The sequence below is a fragment of the Erpetoichthys calabaricus genome, chromosome 5, assembly GCF_900747795.2.
Source record: "Erpetoichthys calabaricus chromosome 5, fErpCal1.3, whole genome shotgun sequence".
NCBI lineage: Eukaryota > Metazoa > Chordata > Cladistia > Polypteriformes > Polypteridae > Erpetoichthys > Erpetoichthys calabaricus.
This window is the reverse complement of record NC_041398.2, coordinates 19,188,370-19,212,186: the sequence shown is the minus strand read 5'-3', so window position 1 is coordinate 19,212,186 and position 23,817 is coordinate 19,188,370. Positions and strand designations below refer to the sequence as shown.

The window sequence follows — 23,817 nt, the reverse complement described above, 5'->3', positions numbered from 1 at the left end:
CCGTACAATTATTGCAATGCAAGCTGCATTTAGAGAAAGATTCAGTGAGTTCAGAAAGAAAAAAAACACTCTCTCCTTCCCTGGACATCGACCCATCCCTGCTGAACACATCCGCATTCACAGGAGTAAGTAAGCCCGATCTAGAAATTGAACTGGCCGCATAGCGGATAAAGATTTATGGGTGTCCAAGTTCAAATGCCCGACAGCGGATCTTGAAGAAGTCGCCCGTCAGAAGGCTACTCTCGCTAAAGAGCACAAATGGACTGATATTGAAAACCTCCCCAAACCCGACAAACTTGTTTTCAATACATGGAGTGCCATTCCCGAAACATATATGAACATGAAAAAATATGCATTTGGAGTCCTGTCCATCTTTGGCTCAACATACTTATGTGAGCAAGTTTTCTCAAGCATGAACATCATAAAGTCCAAATATCTCTCCCACCTCACACATGAGCCTGCAGTCCTGTGTGAAGGTCAAAGTCACATCGTATAGCCCCGACATAGAACAACAACAACATTTATTTATATAGCACATTTTCATACAAAAAGTAGCTCAAAGTGCTAGAGATGATCTGCAGCGAACTTCAGAAACAGAAGTCACATTAAACAGGTGAGAACAATAGCATTTAATGTGCTTTTTTTTTTTTTTTAAATATTAGCCTATTTATTTCAGACCCGGAGCTGATGTTGGTTTTTTTGTATGTTCAGGTGCTTCAGTTGATTGCTGGCTGAGAGGGAAACCTGAAGAGGATGAGGGCACACTGAAATGGAATTTTATGTTTACTTTTTTAAAGCTGCTAAGCTACAGCTAAATGTTTTATTTATATTAAAGTGGGCTAGTTTTTATTTTAATTTTATACAGGTATAGGAAGGACTCAAATAGGCCTGCAGAGTTCAGTTAAATTTATTTCAAAGTAGGCCTACACATGCACACTGCACTTCTGTTTGTTGTATTCCGTGGTTGTAACATGTAAAATCTAAAAAAAGATTAAAACTTTTAAAAGTTTATAAGCTGTGTTATGTTTTGCGGCTCCAGACTATTTTTCTTTGGAGGAAGAGGGGGCAAAATGGCTCTTTTGATAGTGAAGGTTGCAGACCCCTGATCCAGTTGATGCATAGTAACCACAAGGGGGCGCCAGAGAGCCCCAGACACAGTAATACAGTCCACGGTATAAGAATAAAAATACAATTAAGAGTTTTTAATCCACAAAGCACCTTCCAATGAACACCTCCAACAGTTCGTAACAATCTTATATAGAAAGCAGACTGGAACAGTCATGCGGTCTTGTATGTGTGTTATCATCCAGTTGACTCTCTGAACGTTTCTGCTGTGCTCCGTAAAAGTGACCGACAGTTTTATCAGGAAAACTCCGTAGTATTATTTGTTTGACGTTTAGTGTTTTAGTTAACTATATTTTCATCTTGCATTATTCTTATTGTAACAATGTTGTAGTAATTGACGTTTTATTTCATCATCAAAAATTCTGCATGTAAAAAACTTACTACACCACAAAACAAAAATTAATCTATCAAGTTGTTTTTTTTTTTTAAATTATATTTTTCTTAAACAATTAAGGTTTTTTTTTTTTTTTTTAAATTTTCCTCCTGGGCAACAATGGGTGTTTATAGATATTGATATAGACATAGATATACTGTGTATGTATGTATGTGTGTGTGTGTGTGTGTGTGTGTGTGTGTGTGTATATATATATATATATATATATATATATATATATATATATATATACTAGTCATTTAGCCCGTTACAATAACGGGTGTTAGAACAGTAGTGCATAAACATTAGTAGGAACAGTCTATATTAAATGGCAAGGGACTTTGACCTCATTCTTTTTGTTGGTCGTATTTTTCTTTCTTTCAGCCTTTCTTTTGTTGATGTTTACTTGCTGAGCTGACCGTTCTTCGTGGGCTGCCGCCGTGTATTAGATAGATAGATAGAATCTATCTATCTATCTATCTATCTATCTATCTATCTATCTATCTATCTATCTATCTATCTATCTATCTATCTATCTATCTATCTATCTATCTATCTATCTATCTATCTATCTATCTATCTATCTATCTATTGTGTGTCTTTAATTTTCTGTGACAGTAATACTGTCTTGTATGCGTCACTGTATTGTGTACCTTTATTTTCCTCTCGCAGTAATACTGGTTTGTATTTCCGTAAAACGCCTGTAACTTTCTCTGACAGTAATATCGCGCATCGCACCGTGCCCCGCGCATGCACACTTCACCAGAAGACACACACACACGGACACCTGGACGCACATAGGGATTTTATTAAAGAGGATATAGAGATAGATAGATAGATATATACTGCGGTGGGTTGGCGCCCTGCCCGGGATTGGTTCCCTGCCTTGTGCCCTGTTTTGGCTGAGATTGGCTCCAGCACACCCCCGTGACCCTGTGTCTGGATTCAGTGGGTTGGAAAATGGATGGATGGATATATATATAGATATATATATATATATATAATATCTACAGTGCATCTGGAAAGTATTCACAGCACGTCAATTTTTCCACATTTTGTTATGTTACAGCCTTATTCCAAAATGGATTAAATTCATTTTGTCCCTCAGAATTCTACACACAACACCCCATAATGACAACGTGAAAAAAGTTTGCTTGTGATTTTTGCAAATTTATTAAAAATAAAAAAATTGAGAAATCCCATGTACATAAGTATTCACAGCCTTTGCCATGAAGCTCAAAATTGAGCTCAGGACCATCCTGTTTCCCCTGATCTTCCTTGAGATGTTTCTGCAGCTTCATTGGAGTCCACCTGTGGTAATTTCAGTTGACTGGACCTGATTTGGAAAGGCACACACCTGTCTATATAAGGTCCCACAGTTGACAGTTCATGTCAGAGCACAAACCAAGCATGAAGTCACAGGAATTGTCTGTAGACCTCCGAGACAGGATTGTCTCGAGGCACAAATCTGGGGAAGGTTACAGAAAAAAATCTGCTGCTTTGAAGGTCCCAATGAGCACAGTGGCCTCCATCATCCGTAAGTGCAAGAAGTTCGAAACCACCAGGACTCTTCCTAGTGTTGGCCGGCCATCTAAACTGAACGATCGGGGGAGAAGGGCCTTAGTCAGGGAGGTGACCAAGAACCCAATGGTCACTCTGTCAGAGCTCCAGAGGTCCTCTGTGGAGAGAGGAGAACCTTCCAGAAGGACAACCATCTCTGCAGCAATCCATCAATCAGGCCTGCATGGTAGAGTGGCCAGATGAAAGCCACTCCTTAGTAAAAGGCACATGGCAGCCCGCCTGGAGTTTGCCAAAAGGCACCTGAAGGACTCTCAGACCATGAGAAAGAAAATTCTCTGGTCTGATGAGACAAAATTGAACTCTTTGGTGTGAATGCCAGGCGTCACGTTTGGAGAAACCAGGCACCGCTCATCACCAGGCCAATACCATCCCTACAGTGAAGCATGGTGGTGGCAGCATCATGCTGTGGGGATGTTTTTCAGCGGCAGGGACTGGGAGACTAGTCAGGATAAAGGGAAAGATGACTGCAGCAATGTACAGAGACATCCTGGATGAAAACCTGCTCCAGAGCGCTCTTGACCTCAGACTGGGGCGATGGTTCATCGTTCAGCAGGACAACGACCCTAAGCACACAGCCAAGATATCAAAGGAGTGGCTTCAGGACAACTCTGTGAATGTCCTTGAGTGGTCCAGCCAGAGCCCAGACTTGAATCTGATTGAACATCTCTGGAGAGATCTTAAAATGGCTGTGCACCGACGCTTCGCATCCAACCTGATGGAGCTTGAGAGGTGCTGCAAAGAGGAATGGGCCAAACTGGCCAAGGATAGGTGTGCCAAGCTTGTGGCATCATATTCAACAAGACTTGAGGCTGGAATTGCTGCCAAAGGGGCATCAACAAAGTATTGAGCAAAGGCTGTGAATACTTATGGACATGGGATTTCTCAGTTTTTTTATTTTTAATAAATTTGCAAAAATCTCAAGTAAACTTTTTTCACGTTGTCATTATGGGGTGTTGTGTGTAGAATTCTGAGGAAAAAAATGAATTGAATCCATTTTGGAATAAGGCTGTAACATAAGAAAATGTGGAAAAAGTGATGTGCTGGGAATACTTTCTGGATGCACTGTATAGATATAGAGAGAGATGGAGAGAGATTGAGATTGAGATGGAAAGAGAGATGGAGATGGAGATGGTGATAGAGATATAGTGATATAGATAGAGATGGAGAGGTAGAGATGGGGAGATAGAGATTGAGAGAGATGGAGGTAGAGAGATATAGTGATGGAGATGGTGATAGAGAGAGATATGGAGGTGGGGAGATAGAGATGCAGAGAGAGATAGAGATGGAAATAGAGAGAGCTATAGATATATTGAGATTGATATATGTTTAGAGAGAGAGAGAGAGAGATCTCCATCTCCACAAAAGGAGAAGATGAACAACATATTTTAAAATACTCTAATTCCTGACCATTCAGTGCCTCTGACATGTTGAAAGCTCAAGAATTAAAAACTATTTTAAGATGTGTGACTCATCCTCTCCCTTTGAGGATTTCCAGTTATAAATATGCAAACTGTATCACTGTGTGGGTCCATGGGTGTGTGTGTGTGTGTGTGTGTGTATAGAAGTGAAGGTCTGTGAAGCAGTTTTCATATTTATAACTTGAAATCCTCAAAGGGAGAGGATGAGTCACACATCTTAAATTATTTTTTTTTCTTCCTGAGCTTTCAACACCTACGAGGAGTCCTCATCCGAGGAAAGTGAGGAGGAACACACAGGAATCCAAGGCAATATATAGAAGGTGGGTTGGTGGGGTGTGGTTCAGAGGGTGTTGGTCATGAAGTCTTATTTAATGTGTGGATGTTGTTCCTTTTAAGCCTGCATATCCTGAGTTCAAGTCCAAGTGTCTGTTGATGGCGTTTTCGTTTGATAGCCACAGTTCAGTCAGCTCTCTGGCACTCTTAGTATTTGCCGTCAGTCTTACTTGCGCTGTGTCTCAGTTTAACGTGTGTCCGGTTGAGTTGGTACGTCTTTCCTTCAGACAGCATTATATTGTTCTTGTATGCGTGTTGCGAGTGTTTTAGATGTTTGTCCCACTTATGCAGCTGGGCTATGCATTGCACAGAAAACGTAAACTGCTTTTCTTGTCTCTGTGGTCAAGTTTTTTGCTTTTGGCATTGAAAAGGACAATCTGTGAAGTGTTCATCGGTTTGTGTGCTATCTTGATCCAAGACCTGGACAGGACACGTGCTGTACTTTTTGTTACGCCTCAATGAGAATGATAACTCCATGATGATAATTATATATATATATGGCCATAGGTCAGTTACAATCTGATTATTTGACTGGTCACCTACCAGATAACGCTTGTGGTTGGGCGGCCAATATATATGTGTGTGTGTGTGTGTGTGTGTGTATATATATGTTTATATATGTATCTACAGTGCATCCAGAAAGTATTCACAGCTCATCACTTTTCCCACATTTTGTTATGTTACAGCCTTATTCCAAAATGGATTAAATTCATTTTTTTCCTCAGAATTCTACACACAACACCCCATAATGACAAATTTATTATAAATAAAAAAACTGAGAAATCCCATGTCCATAAGTATTCACAGCCTTTGCTCAATACTTTGTCGATGCCCCTTTGGCAGCAATTCCAGCCTCAAGTCTTGTTGAATATGATGCCACAAGCTTGGCACACCTATCCTTGGCCAGTTTCACCCATTCCTCTTTGCAGCACCTCTCAAGCTCCATCAAGTTGGATGGGAAGCGTTGGTGCACAGCCATTTTAAGATCTCTCCAGAGATGTTCAATCAGATTCAAGTCTGGGCTCTGGCTGGGCCACTCAAGGACATTCACAGAGTTGTCCTGAAGCCACTCCTTTGATATCTTGGCTGTGTGCTTAGGGTCGTTGTCCTGCTGAAAGATGAACCGTCGCCCCAGTCTGAGGTCAAGAGCGCTCTGGAGCAGGTTTTCATCCAGGATGTCTCTGTACATTGCTGCAGTCATCTTTCCCTTTATCCTGACTAGTCTCCCAGTCCCTGCCGCTGAAAAACATCCCCACATCATGATGCTGCCACCACCATGCTTCACTGTAGGGATGGTATTGGCCTGGTGATGAGCGGTGCCTGGTTTCCTCCAAACGTGACGCCTGGCATTAACACCAAAGAGTTCAATCTTTGTCTCATCAGACCAGAGAATTTTCTTTCTCATGGTCTGAGAGTCCTTCAGGTGCCTTTTGGCGATCTCCAGGCGGGCTGCCATGTGCCTTTTACTAAGGAGTGGCTTCCGTCTGGCCACTCTACCATACAGGCCTGATTGGTGGATTGCTGCAGAGATGGTTGTCCTTCTGGAAGGTTCTCCCCTCTCCACAGAGGACCTCTGGAGCTCTGACAGAATGACCATGACCATTCTTGGTCACCTCCCTGACTAAGGCTCTTCTCCCCCGATCGCTCAGTTTAGATGGCCAGCCAGCTCTAGGAAGAGTCCTGGTGGTTTCAAACTTCTTCCACTTACGGATGATGGAGGCCACTGTGCTCATTGGGACCTTCAAAGCAGCAGAAATTTTTCTGTAACCTTCCCCAGATTTGTGCCTCGAGACAATCCTGTCTCGGAGGTCTACAGACAATTCCTTTGACTTCATGCTTGGTTTGTGCTCTGACATGAACTGTCAACTGTGGGACCTTATATAGACAGGTGTGTGCCTTTCCAAATCCGGTCCAGTCAACTGAATTTACCACAGGTGGACTCCAATGAAGCTGCGGAAACATCTCACGGATGATCAGGGGAAACAGGATGGTTCTGAGCTCAATTTGGAGCTTCATGGCAAAGACTGTGAATACTTATGTACATGTGCTTTCTCAATTTTTTTATTTTTAATACATTTGGAAAAACCTCAAGTAAACTTTTTTCACATTGTCATTATGGGGTGTTGTGTGTAGAATTCTGAGGAAAAAAATGAATTTAATCCATTTTTTTATAAGGCTGTAACATAACAAAATGTGGAGAAAGTGATGCGCTGGGAATACTTTCTGGATGCACTGTATATGTGTTTATTTATAATAATATAATATATGCAGGTCAGGTGGATTGGCGATCCTAAAATGTCCCTGGTGTGTGTGTGTGTGTGTGTGTGCCCTGCGGTGGGATGGCGCCCTGCTTGGAGTTTGTTTCCTGCCATGTGCCCTTTGTTGGCTGGGATTGGCTCCAGCAGATCCCCTTGACCCTGTAGTTAGGATATAGCAGTTTGGATAATGGATGGATGTGTATGTGTGTATATATGTTTATATAACATATATGTATACATGGGTACCAGCCCATCACAGGACAAACACAAACGCACACCTCAACCACACACCAGGGTAATTTTAGTATCACCAGTCCACTTAACCTGTGTGTCTTTGGACTTTGGGAGAAATGCAGCACACCTGGACAGACACGGGGAGAACATGCAACCTCCATATGGGGAGGACCCGGAATGAAAATGCTGGTCCCCTAACTGTGAGCCAGCTGTGGCACCACTGCACCATGCTACTGTGCTGTCCTTGTGAATGGCGTAAGTGCTTGAAATGGCATGCAGACACAGGGGGAGTGTATTGTTGTGGACTTTTCCCATAATGTATCTCCTTTATAGCACCCCACATGTTCAGCCTTATATGCATATGGACAGCTGCTTTATGTAAAGAGACTTACTAGCTCCGCGTAAGCCCACCAAACTGGTAAGCTACACCTGTGTCCATCAAATGTAGCACCTACGCTACATTTTCTGTTATTGCTTATAGAGAATGTAAGGTATCTGGTTTATAGCGCCCCCACGTGGACAGCATTTCCAGCATGCGGACAGCTGACTCAAGTAAAGAGACACCCTAGCTGTGCGCAAGCAGACCAAATGGTTGTTCTCAGACTTGAGTGACACCCGTGCCCATAGCAGGCACCAAAACAGGTGCCCCCTCACTGTGCTGCTTTGTGATGTCAGCTGCTAAGCCCTCTGAGAACATGGCAGTCGCCCACACCGGGTGCTCTTAACAATATACCTGGACCCAATCAGGTCAGGTTGGGGGAGCATGCACTGGGCACAGCACGTTGCCACACCCACCACACGACAGAACGGTATGGGATCCCGGTTGGCAAAGGGCAGGCATGAGGTCCAGTCCCACCTTACTGAAATGACCATCTATCTGCTGCAGCCAGGTGTTACGTGGGCATCCCCTTGGCTTGGTCCTCAACAATGAGGGCGTTGTGAGCCAGATCACCCCCGGGTAGTCGCGCCACATGGCTGTAGAGTCGTAACTGACGCTCCCTCACAATGCGGGTCATGTGCCTCATTCAGGACTCTGTGAGCAACACAAAGTCACTACCTGAGGATTCTCTGAAGAGACACAGGAGTCCAGTCTTCATCTCCGGTCACTGGATAGCATCCATGTGTCTCAACCATATACCAAGAGACCCCATCAGACAGTATAAAATTATTGTTATGATAAAGCGCCATTAATAAAACCAATGGCAGCAACAGAAGGAAATCTGGTCAAACATTGAAAATGATGGAAGATGAGAGTTGCTTCCGACTGGTGTTCAGATTTCCTTGTCAGCAGGGCCATCTTAACCGCATCATAGATCCCTGGGCAACACGAGCTCTTCGAGTATTCTGAGGTATTCAAACCAAGGTTATTATAGTTAACGAAAACTAAAATCAAAACTGAAACTAATATTAAAAAAACATCTTCGTAAACTGAAATAAAGTAAAATCAAAATGAAAAACTAAAACTGAATGAAACTATTAAAGTAGCTGGAAACACTAACTGGAATAAAATAATCATTTATTAAAAATATTTTTAGTTTTCGTTTTTGAAAGAATATTCTTGCCGTTAGTCTTTTAATCCTTGTAACTTTTTAACTCTAAAACAAAGTCCTCCCTCACGAGCCAACCACATCTTTTCATCCAGTGAACGGCGGCGGGTGGCTCTTCACACAGCATTTGCGGTGACAGAGCGAGCTGACTGTGGGCGTGTGAAGCGTGTGAAATAGAAAGCGATTTACGCACCGCCTTTCTTTGCGCTTGTTGTTTTTTGAAGATGTAATTCAGACGCTTGAAATCGGAATGGACAGAAAAATCACGAGTAACGTTTCGGTTTATTTCACAGGTGTCTGCATTTTGTTGGCAGTAATCCACCTGCCACTTTCGCATGGGAGAAATCCTTCTTGAAAATAAAACTGACATGGTCATCATACAAGATCAGCGTATTGTTGCTGACCAATCTCTTTTGCTTTAAAAAAAGTAATTTAACTCTTTGAGGGCTGAATATTTTTCCAGTTTTCTGAAAAGCACACAAAGCAACAGTTTCGCGCACAAATCAATATAAAATGTCTTTTGCTTCATGCCGCGGCTGGGGTCGGCGCCCGCTCAATAACCAACATGAATACACAGTGGGCCGAATGGCTGGCTGTCTTCGTGCAGCAGTAGGGATTGCAGTGTGACGCAATCTGGTTTGTAGCTCTTGTCATCGTAAGAGGCGGTCCTCCCAGGTGAACGTTGGTGTCCGCGCATTAGCTACACTGACATGCTCAGCGCCACGATCAGCTGATGTAGGTCCCTTCACTTTCGTTTTCGACTTCCATCAAAATCCGACAACTAGGAGTCCGACTCGGCGATATGATATGGAAGATGTTGTCCACAAAAGTATTTTGCTTTGCGCATTCGCTTTGGTCTCTCATCAGATATCGATGCCATATGAGGGGTTGTTTGCTCTTCGCTATTCATGCATGCGCAGGAAATCTCGGTCAGATCAACGTAGCTAACTTTAAAGAGCATTAAACTAAACCATAACAGCGAGTTTTATCCCAGTTTACAGCTGAATACCGTCCTCTACCCCTGAATTTCGACAAAAGTCGACATCCACCCTGATAGTTAACAATGTCACCTTGTAAAATTCCTGAGTTGCCAATGTCACTACTGAACTACAGGTAGGCGAAGAGCATCTGCCAACTGGTGAAAAACTAAACCTACTAATGTGTTTTTGTATTTATTCTATATTTATTAATTTATCTATCGATTTTTAGTTCATAGTCACAGCTCTAAATACCTGATATTGTGAAAGTAATCCAGTAGCAGTATTAAATTTTAAAATTTCTGTCCAACATTTTTCAGTTTTTCTCTCTCTCTGTAAAACTAGATAGTTGAAATATTATAATCTTTTTGTTCTTAACATCAGCCATATCATCCATATTGCATACCAGGGATTTTTTCTGCCTTACATCCAGACCTGCTGGAGTAGGCTCCAGGTTTCCTGCCATCCTGCTCTGGATAAACAGGTTTAGATAATGTATATATTGTTAACAATCTCAGATGCTGTCTCTGTCATTTTGTGGCTGTCCTCACTCCTATTACCTGCTCTTACTCTACTCATTAAGGGTTTAATGCTCTTATGGTGGGCTATTCAAGTCTCACTGCCCCATACCTTCATACTATATGCTTGTTTTTGTTTGTTTCCCTCGATACAGCTAGGTGGGGGTCTGCACATTGGTTCAAGCCCAAGAGTCCTGTTCTTCCTAAGCCCCCATGATTTTCATGATCACACCTGTCAGAACACAGTAGATTCTGTTTTCTTATTTTTGATATCTTTTCAGGCCTGCAGGTGGCAAACTTCTGTCTATAAATTGTTTGTGCCTGAGATGGAGTCAGAGATCAATATGGCTGGTAGAAAATAACAAAGCCCAGTATTGAAGATTTGTGAATGCAACATGGAAGGCATTAATTATAAGCACATTGTCTTGGAGCGGGATATGTTGTGTGCTTTAGACATTTAGAGCAAAAAAAAACACCCCTCTCAAACCTTAAAATTCACCTCAATTTCATTACATATTGGCCAATTCTGGGTAATAAAAGGAAAAGATGAAAAGTGTCAACAGTCAGTGCACATTTGTTCAGCACAAATGACATAGAAAATGTTTTAAAAGTGATTAAAATTGTATATACAGTAATCCCTCCTCCATCGCGGGGGTTGCGTTCCAGAGCCACCCGCGAAATAAGAAAATCCGCGAAGTAGAAACCATATGTTTATATGGTTATTTTTATATATTTTAAGCCCTTATAAACTCTCCCACACTATTATAAACATTTCACGCACAATTATACAGCATAAACCCTTTGTATTCTCTTAGATATTAGGTAAGATTCGTTGAAATTATGTATGTAAACACAGTTTACATACAGTAAAACCTAAATATTATTTTAAAGATATTGAGCGTCTCCGATATCACATATGTTACAGCCATTACGACAGACAGGCCACCAGCAATAAATACGTACAATGCAAGAAAAATTGTATACAGTAAAATGTGTGTACAGTGACACTAAACTATGTACATGTAATAAGTACTGTACGTAAATAATTAATTATGGTTACTCACCAACAATGACACGACGACTTGTCCGATAATGAGGAGTTTAATTTTACTGCACAACAAAGGATAGCGTTACAGCTCTTCTAAAGGAGCCTTTTCAGGCGACTGTTTAGCACCACCGTTGTTCTTCTTCCAGCACTCTTCAATCCAAATCCCTAAAGCAGATTCCATCCAGACTACTGCCTTATCACATCCACTTGCAACTCGTTTTGCACCCTGGTTAAAGGACACTGTGGCCGTAGATCTTATATGCTTTTCCTCCTTTTTAAATAAAAAGAATCGTGGACTCATTTATGCTGTAATGGTGTCCTGCAGCAGTGTTGCTGTTCCCTTCCTTCAACATATCCAAAACTTTTACCTTTTCTGCAATCATTTGCATCTTCTGTTGGTGCTTGGACACATTAATGCTGAATGAGTGAGATGAGACTTCCTGGTTAATGCAGCACTCCATCGCTGAGCCAATCAGCAGCACACAGGAACTTAACCGTGTGCTCTGATTGGGTAGCTTCTCAGCCATCCGCCAATAGCGTCCCTTGCTTGAATTCAAATGCATCCCTTGTTTGAATTCAAATGGGCAAATCAACTGAGGAAGCACACGTACTGTAGACCACAGACATCCGCGAAGCAGTGAAAAATCCGCGATATATGTTCACATATGCTTACATTTAAAATCCGCGATGGAGTGAAGCCGCAAAAGACGAAGCGCGATATAGCGAGGGATCACTGTACAGTGAAACCTCAGTACACGTACAGATCGGTTTACGACCAAAAAGTTCGCCAAACTTTTGCCTCGGTTCATGACCACACACTTGGTATACGAACAAGCCAGGTTCCCTTTCAGTTTGTACATGTTCAGTCTCTCCCTGTGCAGCGAGCGAGAGAGCACGTGACACACACACACACACATACACACAGGCAGCTCGAGAGAGAGAGGGCTGGACGCATAAGGTAGCAAGGCAGTTAAAGAATGCACTGGTCTTGATTTTGTTTTCACTTCTGTTTACAACGATCGGTTCGTAGCATGCATTGTTGCAATGTTACTTTTCTTGGTGGTTTATTAAATTACGGATTTTTTCATTTGTTCATTTATTTATTTCCCTGTGCTTAAAACTCATTAACAAAAAGTGTTTTTAGCCAGCGACTGGTAACGGTATAGCACGAACTATTGCAGTGTTAGTTTTCTCTGTTGTTCAATGTTTTCTCAGTGTTATTGAATGTTTTTACATTTAGTTTGCTATTACGCTGTGCATTCTATGGTTTAATTAACTATATTTGTGCTTAAAAACTTAAAAATATATATATTTACATACAGTTCTATGGTCTGGAACAGATTAATTGCATTTACATACAATCCTATGGGGAAAATTGCTTTGGGTCACGACCAAATCGGTTTACGACCAGAGTTTTGGAACGAATTATGGTCGTGAACCGAGGTTCCACTGTAGTTGTTGTTATTCAGTATCTGGTTTTGATTATGCTAGCTTTTAATCGGACAAAAAAACAAAACCAGATAGTAAACCCACGAACATTAAACTTGTATACAAATCCGTGAAGTGTACAGTTCTATCCGATTGTGACACAAAACTAAACTCAATAGTAGCTCTTTAACCAGACCATAATTACTAAAACTGAAACTAATAGATATAAAAATAAAAGAGAAATATCTTTTGTGAAATAAAAACTAAAAATATGTGATGAAGGAAAACTACAACTAAACAATTTCCAAGTAAAGTCAGAAAAAATATAGAATTAAAAACCAATATAAAAAGGCAAAACTATAATAACCTTGGGTCAAACTGATCCGTGATCCACCGGTATGCGATAAACAGGCCCGACACCACAGTATAAGGAACATCCCCATATTGTGATGATGCTTGCGCCACAATTCTTCACAGTGTACTGTGGCTTGAATTCAGTGTTTGGGGGGGGGGGGGTCTTCTGTGGCCCCTTGACCCAAAAAGAACAATCTTGCTTTCATCAGTCCACAAAATGTTGCACCATCTCTCTTTTTAGTGTGTTCTTTGGCAGATTGTCACCTCTTCAGCACACGTCTCTTTTTTTCCCCCAGCAATGTGACATTGCGGGGGCTTCTTGCCGATAGCTTGGCTTCACATAATTGTACTCACAGGTAACTTTAGACCTTCTTTGATCTTCCCGGAGCTGATCATGGGCCGAATCTTTGCCATTTTGGCTCCTCTTCAATCCATTCCAATGCTAGTCTTCCCGTTTTCTTCCACGTCTTTCAGGTTTTGATTGCCATTTTAGAGCATATGCGGTCATTTTAGCAGAGCAGCCTGTCATTTTCTGCACTTCTTTATGTGTCACAGTACGCTGTTCTTCTGGACAATGTCTGGAGTGACTCATTTCAGTCACAGTTTCAGAGAGAAAGGCACTCTGACCAGCATGGACAACATTTGCTGCCTTCCTTCCTTAAATGAGGGCCGTAACTGACACCAAATGAATGAATGACCTCCCTAATTGAACTCCACACTGCTATTATTTTGAACACATTAATTTTCAATTACAAAGAATCGGCAGCATGCATGTCACGACTTTTGAGTCTGTTGCTTTTCTATTTCTCTACTACACCTACTAGTCAATTATGTGCCAAGTAGAAACAGAATTTGTACCAAAAACACTGACTGGTCAGCTTAGTGAGGTCAGATTGCTATTATTCTGAACACAACTGTAGGTGATTTCATCCAATGTTTGTCTGATAGGCAGACTGCAGTGGGTCCAGGTGGTCTACCACAATAGGAGTCCTATAGTCCAGGACCAGCCTCTCAAAGGTCTCCATGATGTGTGATGTAAGTGCCACTGGTGTGTGGTCATTATGTGAAGAGGCACCCTCCTTCTTTGGAGCAGGAACAAAGCAAGATGTGACACTGGGCACTCATCTAATTCTGTCACTTTATTTTGACAGATATATAGCAGCCTCCTTCCCAGACCTTATGGTCATGCAGTGAGATGTCTAATGGCCTCCAGTCCTTGGCTGTCCATCTGAGGAGGGAATCCTAGAAGAGAAAAGCAGACAATTTGGAGGGAGGGAAAAGTTTTACATGGAGCATGGCCTCAGCTGAAGTTGATGACATGGATCAAGTAACAGCACACATTAAACAGGAGGACTGTGAGTACGGCATACCAGAGGTGGTATGTGTGAAGCTGGAGGATTGTGAAGGAGGACTTTCGGTTTTAAAAGAGGAGGAGACTGGTGACATTAAAGTTGAGGATTCCAAGGATTTCTCAGTTAGTCTTGGAGTGCAGATGCATGAAACTGGGAACATTTTCAACCAAGACGTTTCTGAAGATTCTCATTCCAGTTTACCATCCTGGTTCAGTAATGCGGAAAACCTGGCAACCCTACAGAATTCCATCAAGCTGAAATCTGAGTTCTCTGAATTTGAAATGAAAATTGGTGAAGGAAATGGGGGAGAAGAAGAAGAGCAGCAATCATCTAGGAGTGTAGGAATAAGTAAGTAGTGTGATTAAATAGAAATGTGAAGCTGAGCCCGTATACAAGTTCTAATGGTGGGTGCACTTGTGTGTTGAATAAGTGAAAACGGGTCACATGTTAGTTTGAAATTAGAGAGCTCATGTCCCGCTGCATGAAAGATAACAATAACATTTCTGTGGTTCTAAAAAAAGTGTCCAGCACTTGATATTCACTGTATAAATGTTAGTTATGAAATATCATACACCACTTCTGTACTGTACTAAGGTCGATGGAAAGGAAGAATAATATTAAGTGCTGTAGTTAAGGCCCAAATGTGCACAAAAAATGTTTTAGTTCAAACTCCTAAGAGTTCTGTCATGGTCTCTGCTGCGCCAAGATGCCTACGGATGGCGTGATTCACTTGTAGTGTGTCTTCTCACAGACTGGCATCCTGACACTCACAGACGTCATTGTGTAAGTGCTTAGAGTGCGGGCTGACATGTGTAACGTGTGTTCATCTGTGGAAAACAGAAAGGTAACATATTGACTGCCTCAATGTAGTTTTACAATTTGTACACACACACATAGATATAACACATAAGCATAAACCTAAGGGGTGTTTATGTGTGTGTGTGTGTGTGTGTGTGTGTATATATATATATATATATATATATATATATATATATATATATATATATATATATATAATATGCATACTGTAGAACATTCATACATATATACACACTCACTGTTCTACAGTGGATACTGTGTGCATTATATATTTTTAAAATATTTACAAAATGCAAAATAAGCGAACAAAAGAACAATCTAAATCCAATCAATATTTGGTGTTCCTACCTTTTGCCTTCAAACCAGCATCAATTCTTATAGGTCCACTTGCACAAAGTCAGGGATTTTGTAGGATTCTAGTCAGGTGTCTGATCAACCAATTCTACCAAACCGGTGTTAATGATCATCAATGTCACACGGATGTTGAAACACAGTCATTAACTGAAACAGAAACAGCTGTGTAGGATGCTTCAAACTGGGTGAGGAACAGCCAAAATCTGCTACCAAGGTGAGGTTCTGAAGACAGTTTCATGTCATGGCAAGACTGAGCACAGCAACAAGACACAAGGTAGTAATACTGCATCAGCAAGGTCTCTCCCAGGCAAAGATTTCAAAGCAGACTGGGGTTTCAAGATGTGCTGTTCAAGCTCTTTTGAAAAAGCACAAAGAAACGGGCAACATTGAGGATCGTAGACGCAGTGGTCGGCCAAGGAAACTTAGTGCAGCAGATGAAAGACACATCCAGCTTATTACCCTTCGAAAACGGAAGATGTCCAGCAGTGCCATCAGCTCAGAACTGGTAGAAACCAGTGGGACCCAGGTACACCCATCTACTGTCCAGAGAAGTCTGGCCAGAAGTGGTCTTCATGGAAGAGTTGCAACCAAAAAGCCATACCTCCGACGTGGAAATAAGGCCAAGCGACTCAAGTATGTACAAAAACATAGGAACTGGGGGGCAGAAAAATGGCAGCAGGTGCTCTGGACTGATGAGTCCAAATTTGAAATATTTGGCTGTAGCAGAAGGCAGTTTGTTCGTCGAAGGGCTGGAGAGCGGTACAATAATGAGTGTCTGCAGGAAACAGTGAAGCATGGTGGAGGTTCCTTGAACGTTTGGGGCTGCATTTCTGCAAAAGGTGTGGGGCATTTGGTCAGGATTAATGGTGTTCTCAATGCTGACAAATACAGGCAGATACTTATCCATCATGCAATACCATCAGGGAGGCGTATGATTGGCCCCAAATTTATTCTGCAGCAGGACAACGACCCCAAACATACAGTCAAAGTCATTAAGAACTATCTTCAGCGTAAAGAAGAACAAGATGTCCTGGAAGTGATGGTATGCCCCCACAGAGCCCTGATCTCAACATCACCGAGTGTGTCTGGGATTACATGAAGAGACAGAAGGATGTTAGGAAGCCTACATCCACAAAGGATCTGGGGTTAGTTCTCCAAGATGTTTGGGACAACCTACCAGCCGAGTTCCTTTAAAAACTGTGTGCAAGTGTACCTAGAAGAATTGATGCTGTTTTGAAGGCAAAGGGTGGTCACACCAAATATTGATTTGATTTAGATTTCTCTTTTGTTCATTCACTGCATTTTGTTGATTGATGAAAATAAATGATTAACACTTCCATTTTTGAAAGCATTCTTTGTTTACAGCATTTTTTCACACCTGCCTAAAACTTTTGCACAGTACTGTGTGTGTGTGTGTGTGTGTGTGTGTGTGTGTGTGTGTGTGTGTGTGTGTGTGTGTGTGTGTGTGTGTGTGTGTGTGTGTATATATATATATATATATATATATATATATATATGTGTATATATATAAATAAATAAATGCACACAGTATCCACTGTAGAACAGTTGTACAGGAACAATGTACTAAAATGATTTTATTAACCCATCTATAATGCTCAAGTGCTATTAATCATATCACATTTCACTGTTTTCATCAATTTACGTTTGCCTGATCATGTTCAAAAATTCAAATTCGGACACACGTACACCCAAATAGACCTTCACATTGAATTCTGATATATCCAGAGACCGTAAACATTTTGTTAAGGCCCCAGTCCTCTCCATTGTCTGATTTTGATGTAAGACACATCTACAGAACATGTGGAGATTGTTCCATAGTTCAGTTTACATTTAATCCAATCCATGCAGAAGGTCAGAGCCTATCCAGGCAGCACTGGACACAAGGCAGGCAGCAGCCCTCTGTGGTTTCCAGTCCACCTTTCTGGCACATTCACCCCTACAGGGCCACTTTACAGTCACCAGTTCACCTGATCTTCACGTTTTTTTTTGTGGATGCAAGACAAGAACTCCAATGTGTACATGGCCAACTAGTGGCTGCAGTGTTTGAGCATAGAACACTAGAACCATAAGGTAGTTGTGTTACTGTAATGCTAGCTGTTGTACCTATGTTAATTTTTCACAAATACAAATTAGGTTCTTAAAGCATCGATCATTGAATGAACCGAATGCCATACCACTGCAGGGCACACACGTACACACTTGGTCACACCAGCCAGTGATTGACACATCAGACACCTCTGTGAGGTATGGGATGAATATAGAGAACATGCCAAGTCCATACAAAGACCAGGAATTAAACCTCTGTGTAGGCAGCATTACTAGCCGGTGTTCTACCTGTCTCTTTACATATAATGTATTTATTGAAAAACTGTGACTTCTCTGTTTGTGTTGTTACAGATTTCCAAGAGAGTGGTAGCTCCTCCTTGCCTTCATTTGCTCAGCTGTCTGTTCGGTGCAGACTACGCCATAAACTAAACACGCAGAGGATGAAGAAATCAGCAGTAGGATTAGAACATTTGACAGCAGCCTCTTTGCAGAGTTGTTCTCCTCCAGTTGTCAAAAAGAGAAGGAAAGGAGCTATCAACACTGATCATCAAGTGTGTGAACGCATTGTCCAAACTGGAGAGAAGCCCTATTGTTGTTCTGAATGTGGTAAACAATTCTCATTACTAAGCTATCTTCAGAGACACAAAAGAATCCACACTGGATGGAAGCCCCATTGTTGCTCTGAATGTGGTAAACGATTCTTAGTACTAAGTAATCTGCAGAGGCACAAAAGAATCCACACTGGAGAGAAACCCTATTCTTGTTCTGAGTGTGGCAAACAGTTTGCTTGCAGTAGCTCTCTTCAGCGTCACACAGTAATTCATACAGGAGAAAAATCATATTGCTGTTCTGAATGTGGCAAACAATTCTCACTACTGAGCCCTCTTCAGAGGCACAAAAAAATCCACACTGGAGAAAAACCTTATTGCTGTTCAGAGTGTGGCAAGCGCTTCTCTGACAGCAGCAGTTTTCGACAGCATACACGAATGCATGCTGGAGTGCAACCATATAGTTGTTCTGAATGTGGTAAACGATTCTCACAAATAAGCCATTTTAATAGCCACAATAGAATCCATAGTGGAGAAAAGCCTTTTTGTTGTTCTCAATGTGGCAAAAGATTCTCTGATAAAAGTTCTCTTCGGTATCACACTCTGATTCATACTGGAGAGAAGCCTTTTGGCTGTTCTGAATGTGGCAAACAATTCTCACTACTAAGCAATCTTCAGAGGCACAAAAGAACCCACACGGGAGAGAAGCCATATTGCTGTTCTGATTGTGGCAAGACATTCTCAATACTAAGCAATCTTCAGCGGCACAAAAGAACCCACACTGGAGAGAAACCATTTGGCTGTTCTGAATGTGGCAAACGATTCTCAATACTAAGCAATCTTCAGAGGCACACAAGAACTCACACTGGTGAGAAAAGATGAAGCCATATTGCTGTTCTGATTGTGGTGAAACGATATTCCAGTAATAGCGATTTGTTTAAACATACAAAAATGCACACTAGAGGGAAAACCTGAGTATTGTTCTAAATATGATGTCAATTTTCATTTTGATGTAGGCTTCATATACACTGGGGAATTTGCACTGGAAATGAGGAAGCCCTGAGCAGTACGTGAGAAGGTGGAAAAAGGTGGGAGGAGTCAAAAAGTCACCTTTCTGGTTACTCGGGTATTGATGTGTAACTTCAGGCTGTGGGCTCCATTGTGTAAAATCCGTGCCAAATCTAATCAAAGTGTTAGCACTTTCATAGTGTGAAATAATTAAAAATATAAATTTATACTTGCCACACCTCTCCTGGGATTAAAAGGTGCCCACCCTTTGCCTTGGCACTTGGGTTGGTGGTAATGATTGGGCTACATCACTCTTCAGTGTGGTGTCAGGTCACATGAGCAGTGCTGCTGGGCCTTCCCCTCTCTTGAACCCGAACCGTTGATAGTCGTAATCGAGATGAGCCGGGCCCATGAGGACACACATCATATGCTGCAAGGGTCAGTGCAAAAAGTGAATTGTGCTTTTATTAAAGCCAAATCAAAAGCAGGCAGTGTTCAAAATGTGCAGGGCTCTGTCCATAAAAAACAAATAACCCGATAAGATCTGAAGTGATGGTAGAGGTTAAAACCAAATCCATTAATCAATCGATAGGCTGGACACAGTCTCTTAACACTCGACACATCCCTATAGAGCCCAACGTCCCCTCTGCTTACCCCGCAGACGGAGGACACGTCCTGGCAACAGGGACAACCAATGTTCTCTTCCAGGTTTGGCTCCAACCCTGAACCTCATTTCTTCCTAGGCTTGGGTCCCTAAAGCCGCCTGTGACCCCAGCAAGGACGCCACGCCAAGCCTTGGTCTTGCATGGAGAGTCGCTTGCAGGAGAACACACTCGGCTGAAGTGACCCTCTTCAGCCCCTGAGCATCGGCCCAATGCTCCTCTAAGGAGGCTCTCCTCCTGGCTCCCCTCCTTTAACCTCCATCCTTTTTCTTCTCTGTTCTTTCATCCTGTCTTCTCAGTGTTGTGTAGACTTGTTTAGAGTGTGGGAAATGAGGATTTGATCCCCTGTTGAATTTGTAAGTTTGCTAATTTACAAAGAAATGAACAGTCTGTAATGTGCATGGTTGTTCCATTTTAATGGAATATCAAACCAAAAATCCAGAAAAAAAGTCACACTCCGTTAAAAGTTATAAATCGATTTGCATGTCATTGAGAGAGAATTATTTGATCCCATACAACCCAGCAAGAATTCTGAATGTCACAGATTGGTTGTGTGCCCACGTGGCACACACATTACCATCAATCATATACTCCTGATCTCAACTCGTGATGTGTATAAAGCAAACCAGTCCACAGAATCAATGTCTTCCATTCCCACCTCTCCACCACCACCACCACGGGCAACACCAAAGAGCTGTCAATGGACATCAGGGAAAAGGCTGGAATGGGCTGCAAGACCACCAGCAATTAGCTTGGTGAGAAGGTGACAACTGTTGGTGTGATTATTCGGAAATGGAAGAAATGTAAAATGACCATCAGTCGCCCTCAGTCTGGAGCTCCATGCAAGATCTCGCCTCATGGGGTGGTGAGGATGATCATGAGAAAGGTGAGGGGAGGAGCTTGTTAATGATCTGAAGGCCGTCACCAAGACCACCATTGGTAACGCAGTACTGCATCGTAATGGATTGAAATCCTGCAGCGCCCGCAAGGTCCCCCTGCTCAAGAAGGCCCTTGTGCAGGCCTGTCTTAATTTTGCCGGTAAACATCTCAAATGATTCAGAGAAGGCTTGGGCGAATGTGCTGTGGTCAGATGAAACGACAATCGAGCGCTTTGGCAGTCAACTCGACCCGCCATGTTTGGAGGAAGAGAAATGCTGAGTTATGAAGTTATGACCCAAAGAACTCCATCCCCCACAGTCCAGCACAGAGGTGGACACATCACACTTGGGTGGGGGTTTGGTTGTTTTTTCTGCTCACCCCATGAGGCATGAAATTGCATGGAGCTCCAGACCAAGGGTGTCTGATTGATTGGTCATTTTATATTTCTTCCATTTCCAAATAATCGCACCAAGCTTCTTGCTTGATGGTCTTGGAGCCCATTCATGTCCTTTGACAGCTCTTTGGTGTTGCCCATGATGATGGTGGTGGAGAGGTTGGAATGGAAGACGTTGATTCTGTGGACTGGTGTGCTTTATACACATCACGAGTGGAGATCAGGAGTATCTGGACTTGATCGGTTGATGGTAGTCTTTGTGCCACGTGGGCACTCTGTGGGAGCCAGAATTCTGGCTGGGTTGTAGGGGATCAAATACTTTATACCAGGCATGTCAAACACGAGGCCCACATGACAGATCCTAGTTAGCACTGAACTTGTACAAAATGATTACTATCATTTGTGATTGAATCATTTTGCATCTTCGGCGTTACTTATTGACTTTTCTTACTTCTGCCTTCTGACAAAAGTACCAGAAACGTCATCTGCTAGTATAGCCACGAGCCTTGTCCAAAGTTAATGAGCCGCGACGTCGCAACTGAAGTGCTAGGCTGCAGCAGCGGGCGTCCTTAGGCATGTGCAAACTGTGCAGCTGCACAGGGCCGCCACGCCAATATATATTGAATATAAAACAGAAAGAGAAAATAACAACACAGCTGACGGCAATGCGGCCGAAAAACATTGTGTTTCTTGTTAATTAGTACGCTGTATTTACTAATGTCGCTCGAGTCGGAGCAGTATATGCAGTATTATAACGTTCTGTCGTAATGAGAATATCACGGGCCGCCACTTGGTTTTCAAGTTACGGACACGCGCATATAGAAGCGTGTCATGAGCACGAGGCGGCTATGCAGTGTCCGCAATGGACGTGGCCATCCGCCGTGCATAAGATACCGTATTGACATTGGTGGGCGAAGGGGCCACCGATTCTTTCTCTGCCCAGGGCCGCCATGAGCCTACAGCCGCCCCTGGCAGGCTACACTACTGGCTGGTCTGCTGAGACTGGCCACTGGGCAGAACTGACCATCATGAGTAGTAATAGCTCGCATATTTTCACGTTTTTTTTTTTTTTTTTGCTCTAGTTTTATGTAATTTTGTGCCAGTATTGTAACAAACAGTTAGTGCAGACTACATGATCTGAAGTGGACAAGAGAAGTTGGCGAGTTGTTTAACATATTTTTTTGAGTTTGTAAAATGTTCAGGGGGTTTTTTGCATATCGGCTTATTGTACAATATAAACTTTGAAGTAAACTTAGTAAATTAAAATGAGATTTTTGGAGGATTTGTTTTCCAACTTGAATTACTGAGCAATGAATTCACTGAGCGTTTTCGTGATTTCAGTTCACACAAACAGGACTTTGCGCCGTTTACGTCACCATACTCTTACACCGTTGAGAATGCGCCTGAGAATATCCAAATGGAGTTGATTGAACTGCAGTCCGATTCTATTCTAAAGGGAAAATACAACGAAGTTGGTGTGCCAGGCTTGTATGCTTAACTGCCACCCTTGTATGTGCAGATGCGTAAGTTGGCATCGAGAGTACTGTCTATGTTCGGAAAGCACTTACCTTTATGAGCAATTGTTTTCGTTAATGAAAGCTACCAAAACCCCACATCGCTCAAGACTTACCGTCGAGCACCGTTCATCCCTCACAAGTGTTGCAGCTGCACAAGATTTCAAGCCTGATATTGACGGACTGGTTACTAACAAGAGATGCCAAGTGTCGGGACAAAATAAATAGATCTCACACTGTAAGGCTCCTATATAAGCAATGAATAGAATATAACTAGCCAACCGGCAGCATAGCATATGCCGCATAGTTATGTAATGATGGGTGAACATTTCCTGAACGACACAGTTGTCCAAATGGGGTGGCTTTGAGGATGCGACTGTGAGTGAATGAAAAGATTTACCTCTGGAGAGAGCAACATACAATTGTCCGTGACTGAAAGCGGGATCGTCTGTGACGATGGAGGCCACACTGGTGAAAGTTACTTCGTCGGTAGGGACACGTGTCACCACTTGTTCATTAAGGTGTAGCGAGTCTTCGTTGTTGACACTTAATATAGCTTACGTACTGAGTTGTTCCGGAGTCACAGTTGAGAAACATTTTTTTAATGTCTTTTAAGCACAGGGAAAAAAATGAACATGTGAAACATCCGTAATGTAATAAGCCACCAAGAAAAGTAACATTGCAATAATGCACGCTACGATCCGATCGCTGTAAACAGAAGTGAAAACAAAATCGAGGCCGGTGCATTCTTTAACTGCCTTGTAGCACAGTGGAGACTGTGGAAGATTGTGGGTTCGCTTCCCGGTTCCTCCGCGGGGGCCAATCGTGGATAGTTGACACAGACTGCTCAGCCAATCAGAGCGCAGCAAGCCTACTGTGCCTCAGAGTCCCGAGTTCGATTCCCTGCTGGGGAGGAAGTGTTGTTTTTTTTTTTTTTTTTATATCTTTTTAATCTGAAATGGACATAAAATGTATAAATTGTTATGCACTGTCACTCAATCAGATCGTTGTATTCTCATGTACGAT

At 42.2% G+C, this 23,817-nt stretch overlaps 1 protein-coding gene across 1 annotated transcript in view; it reads left to right on the top strand.

Moving 5' to 3' along the window:
- The window catches only part of LOC114642490 (zinc finger protein 665-like), a 42,403-nt gene extending 21,132 nt beyond the window's left edge, over window positions 1–21,271 (top strand). The window contains exons 2-3 of the mRNA XM_051927762.1: window positions 14,441–14,894; window positions 18,138–21,271. Coding sequence (XP_051783722.1) covers window positions 14,441–14,894; window positions 18,138–19,216 — 1,533 coding nt within the window. The 3' untranslated portion in view covers window positions 19,217–21,271. The remainder of the gene's footprint in view (window positions 1–14,440; window positions 14,895–18,137) is intronic.
- The last annotated feature ends 2,546 nt before the right edge of the window (window positions 21,272–23,817 follow it).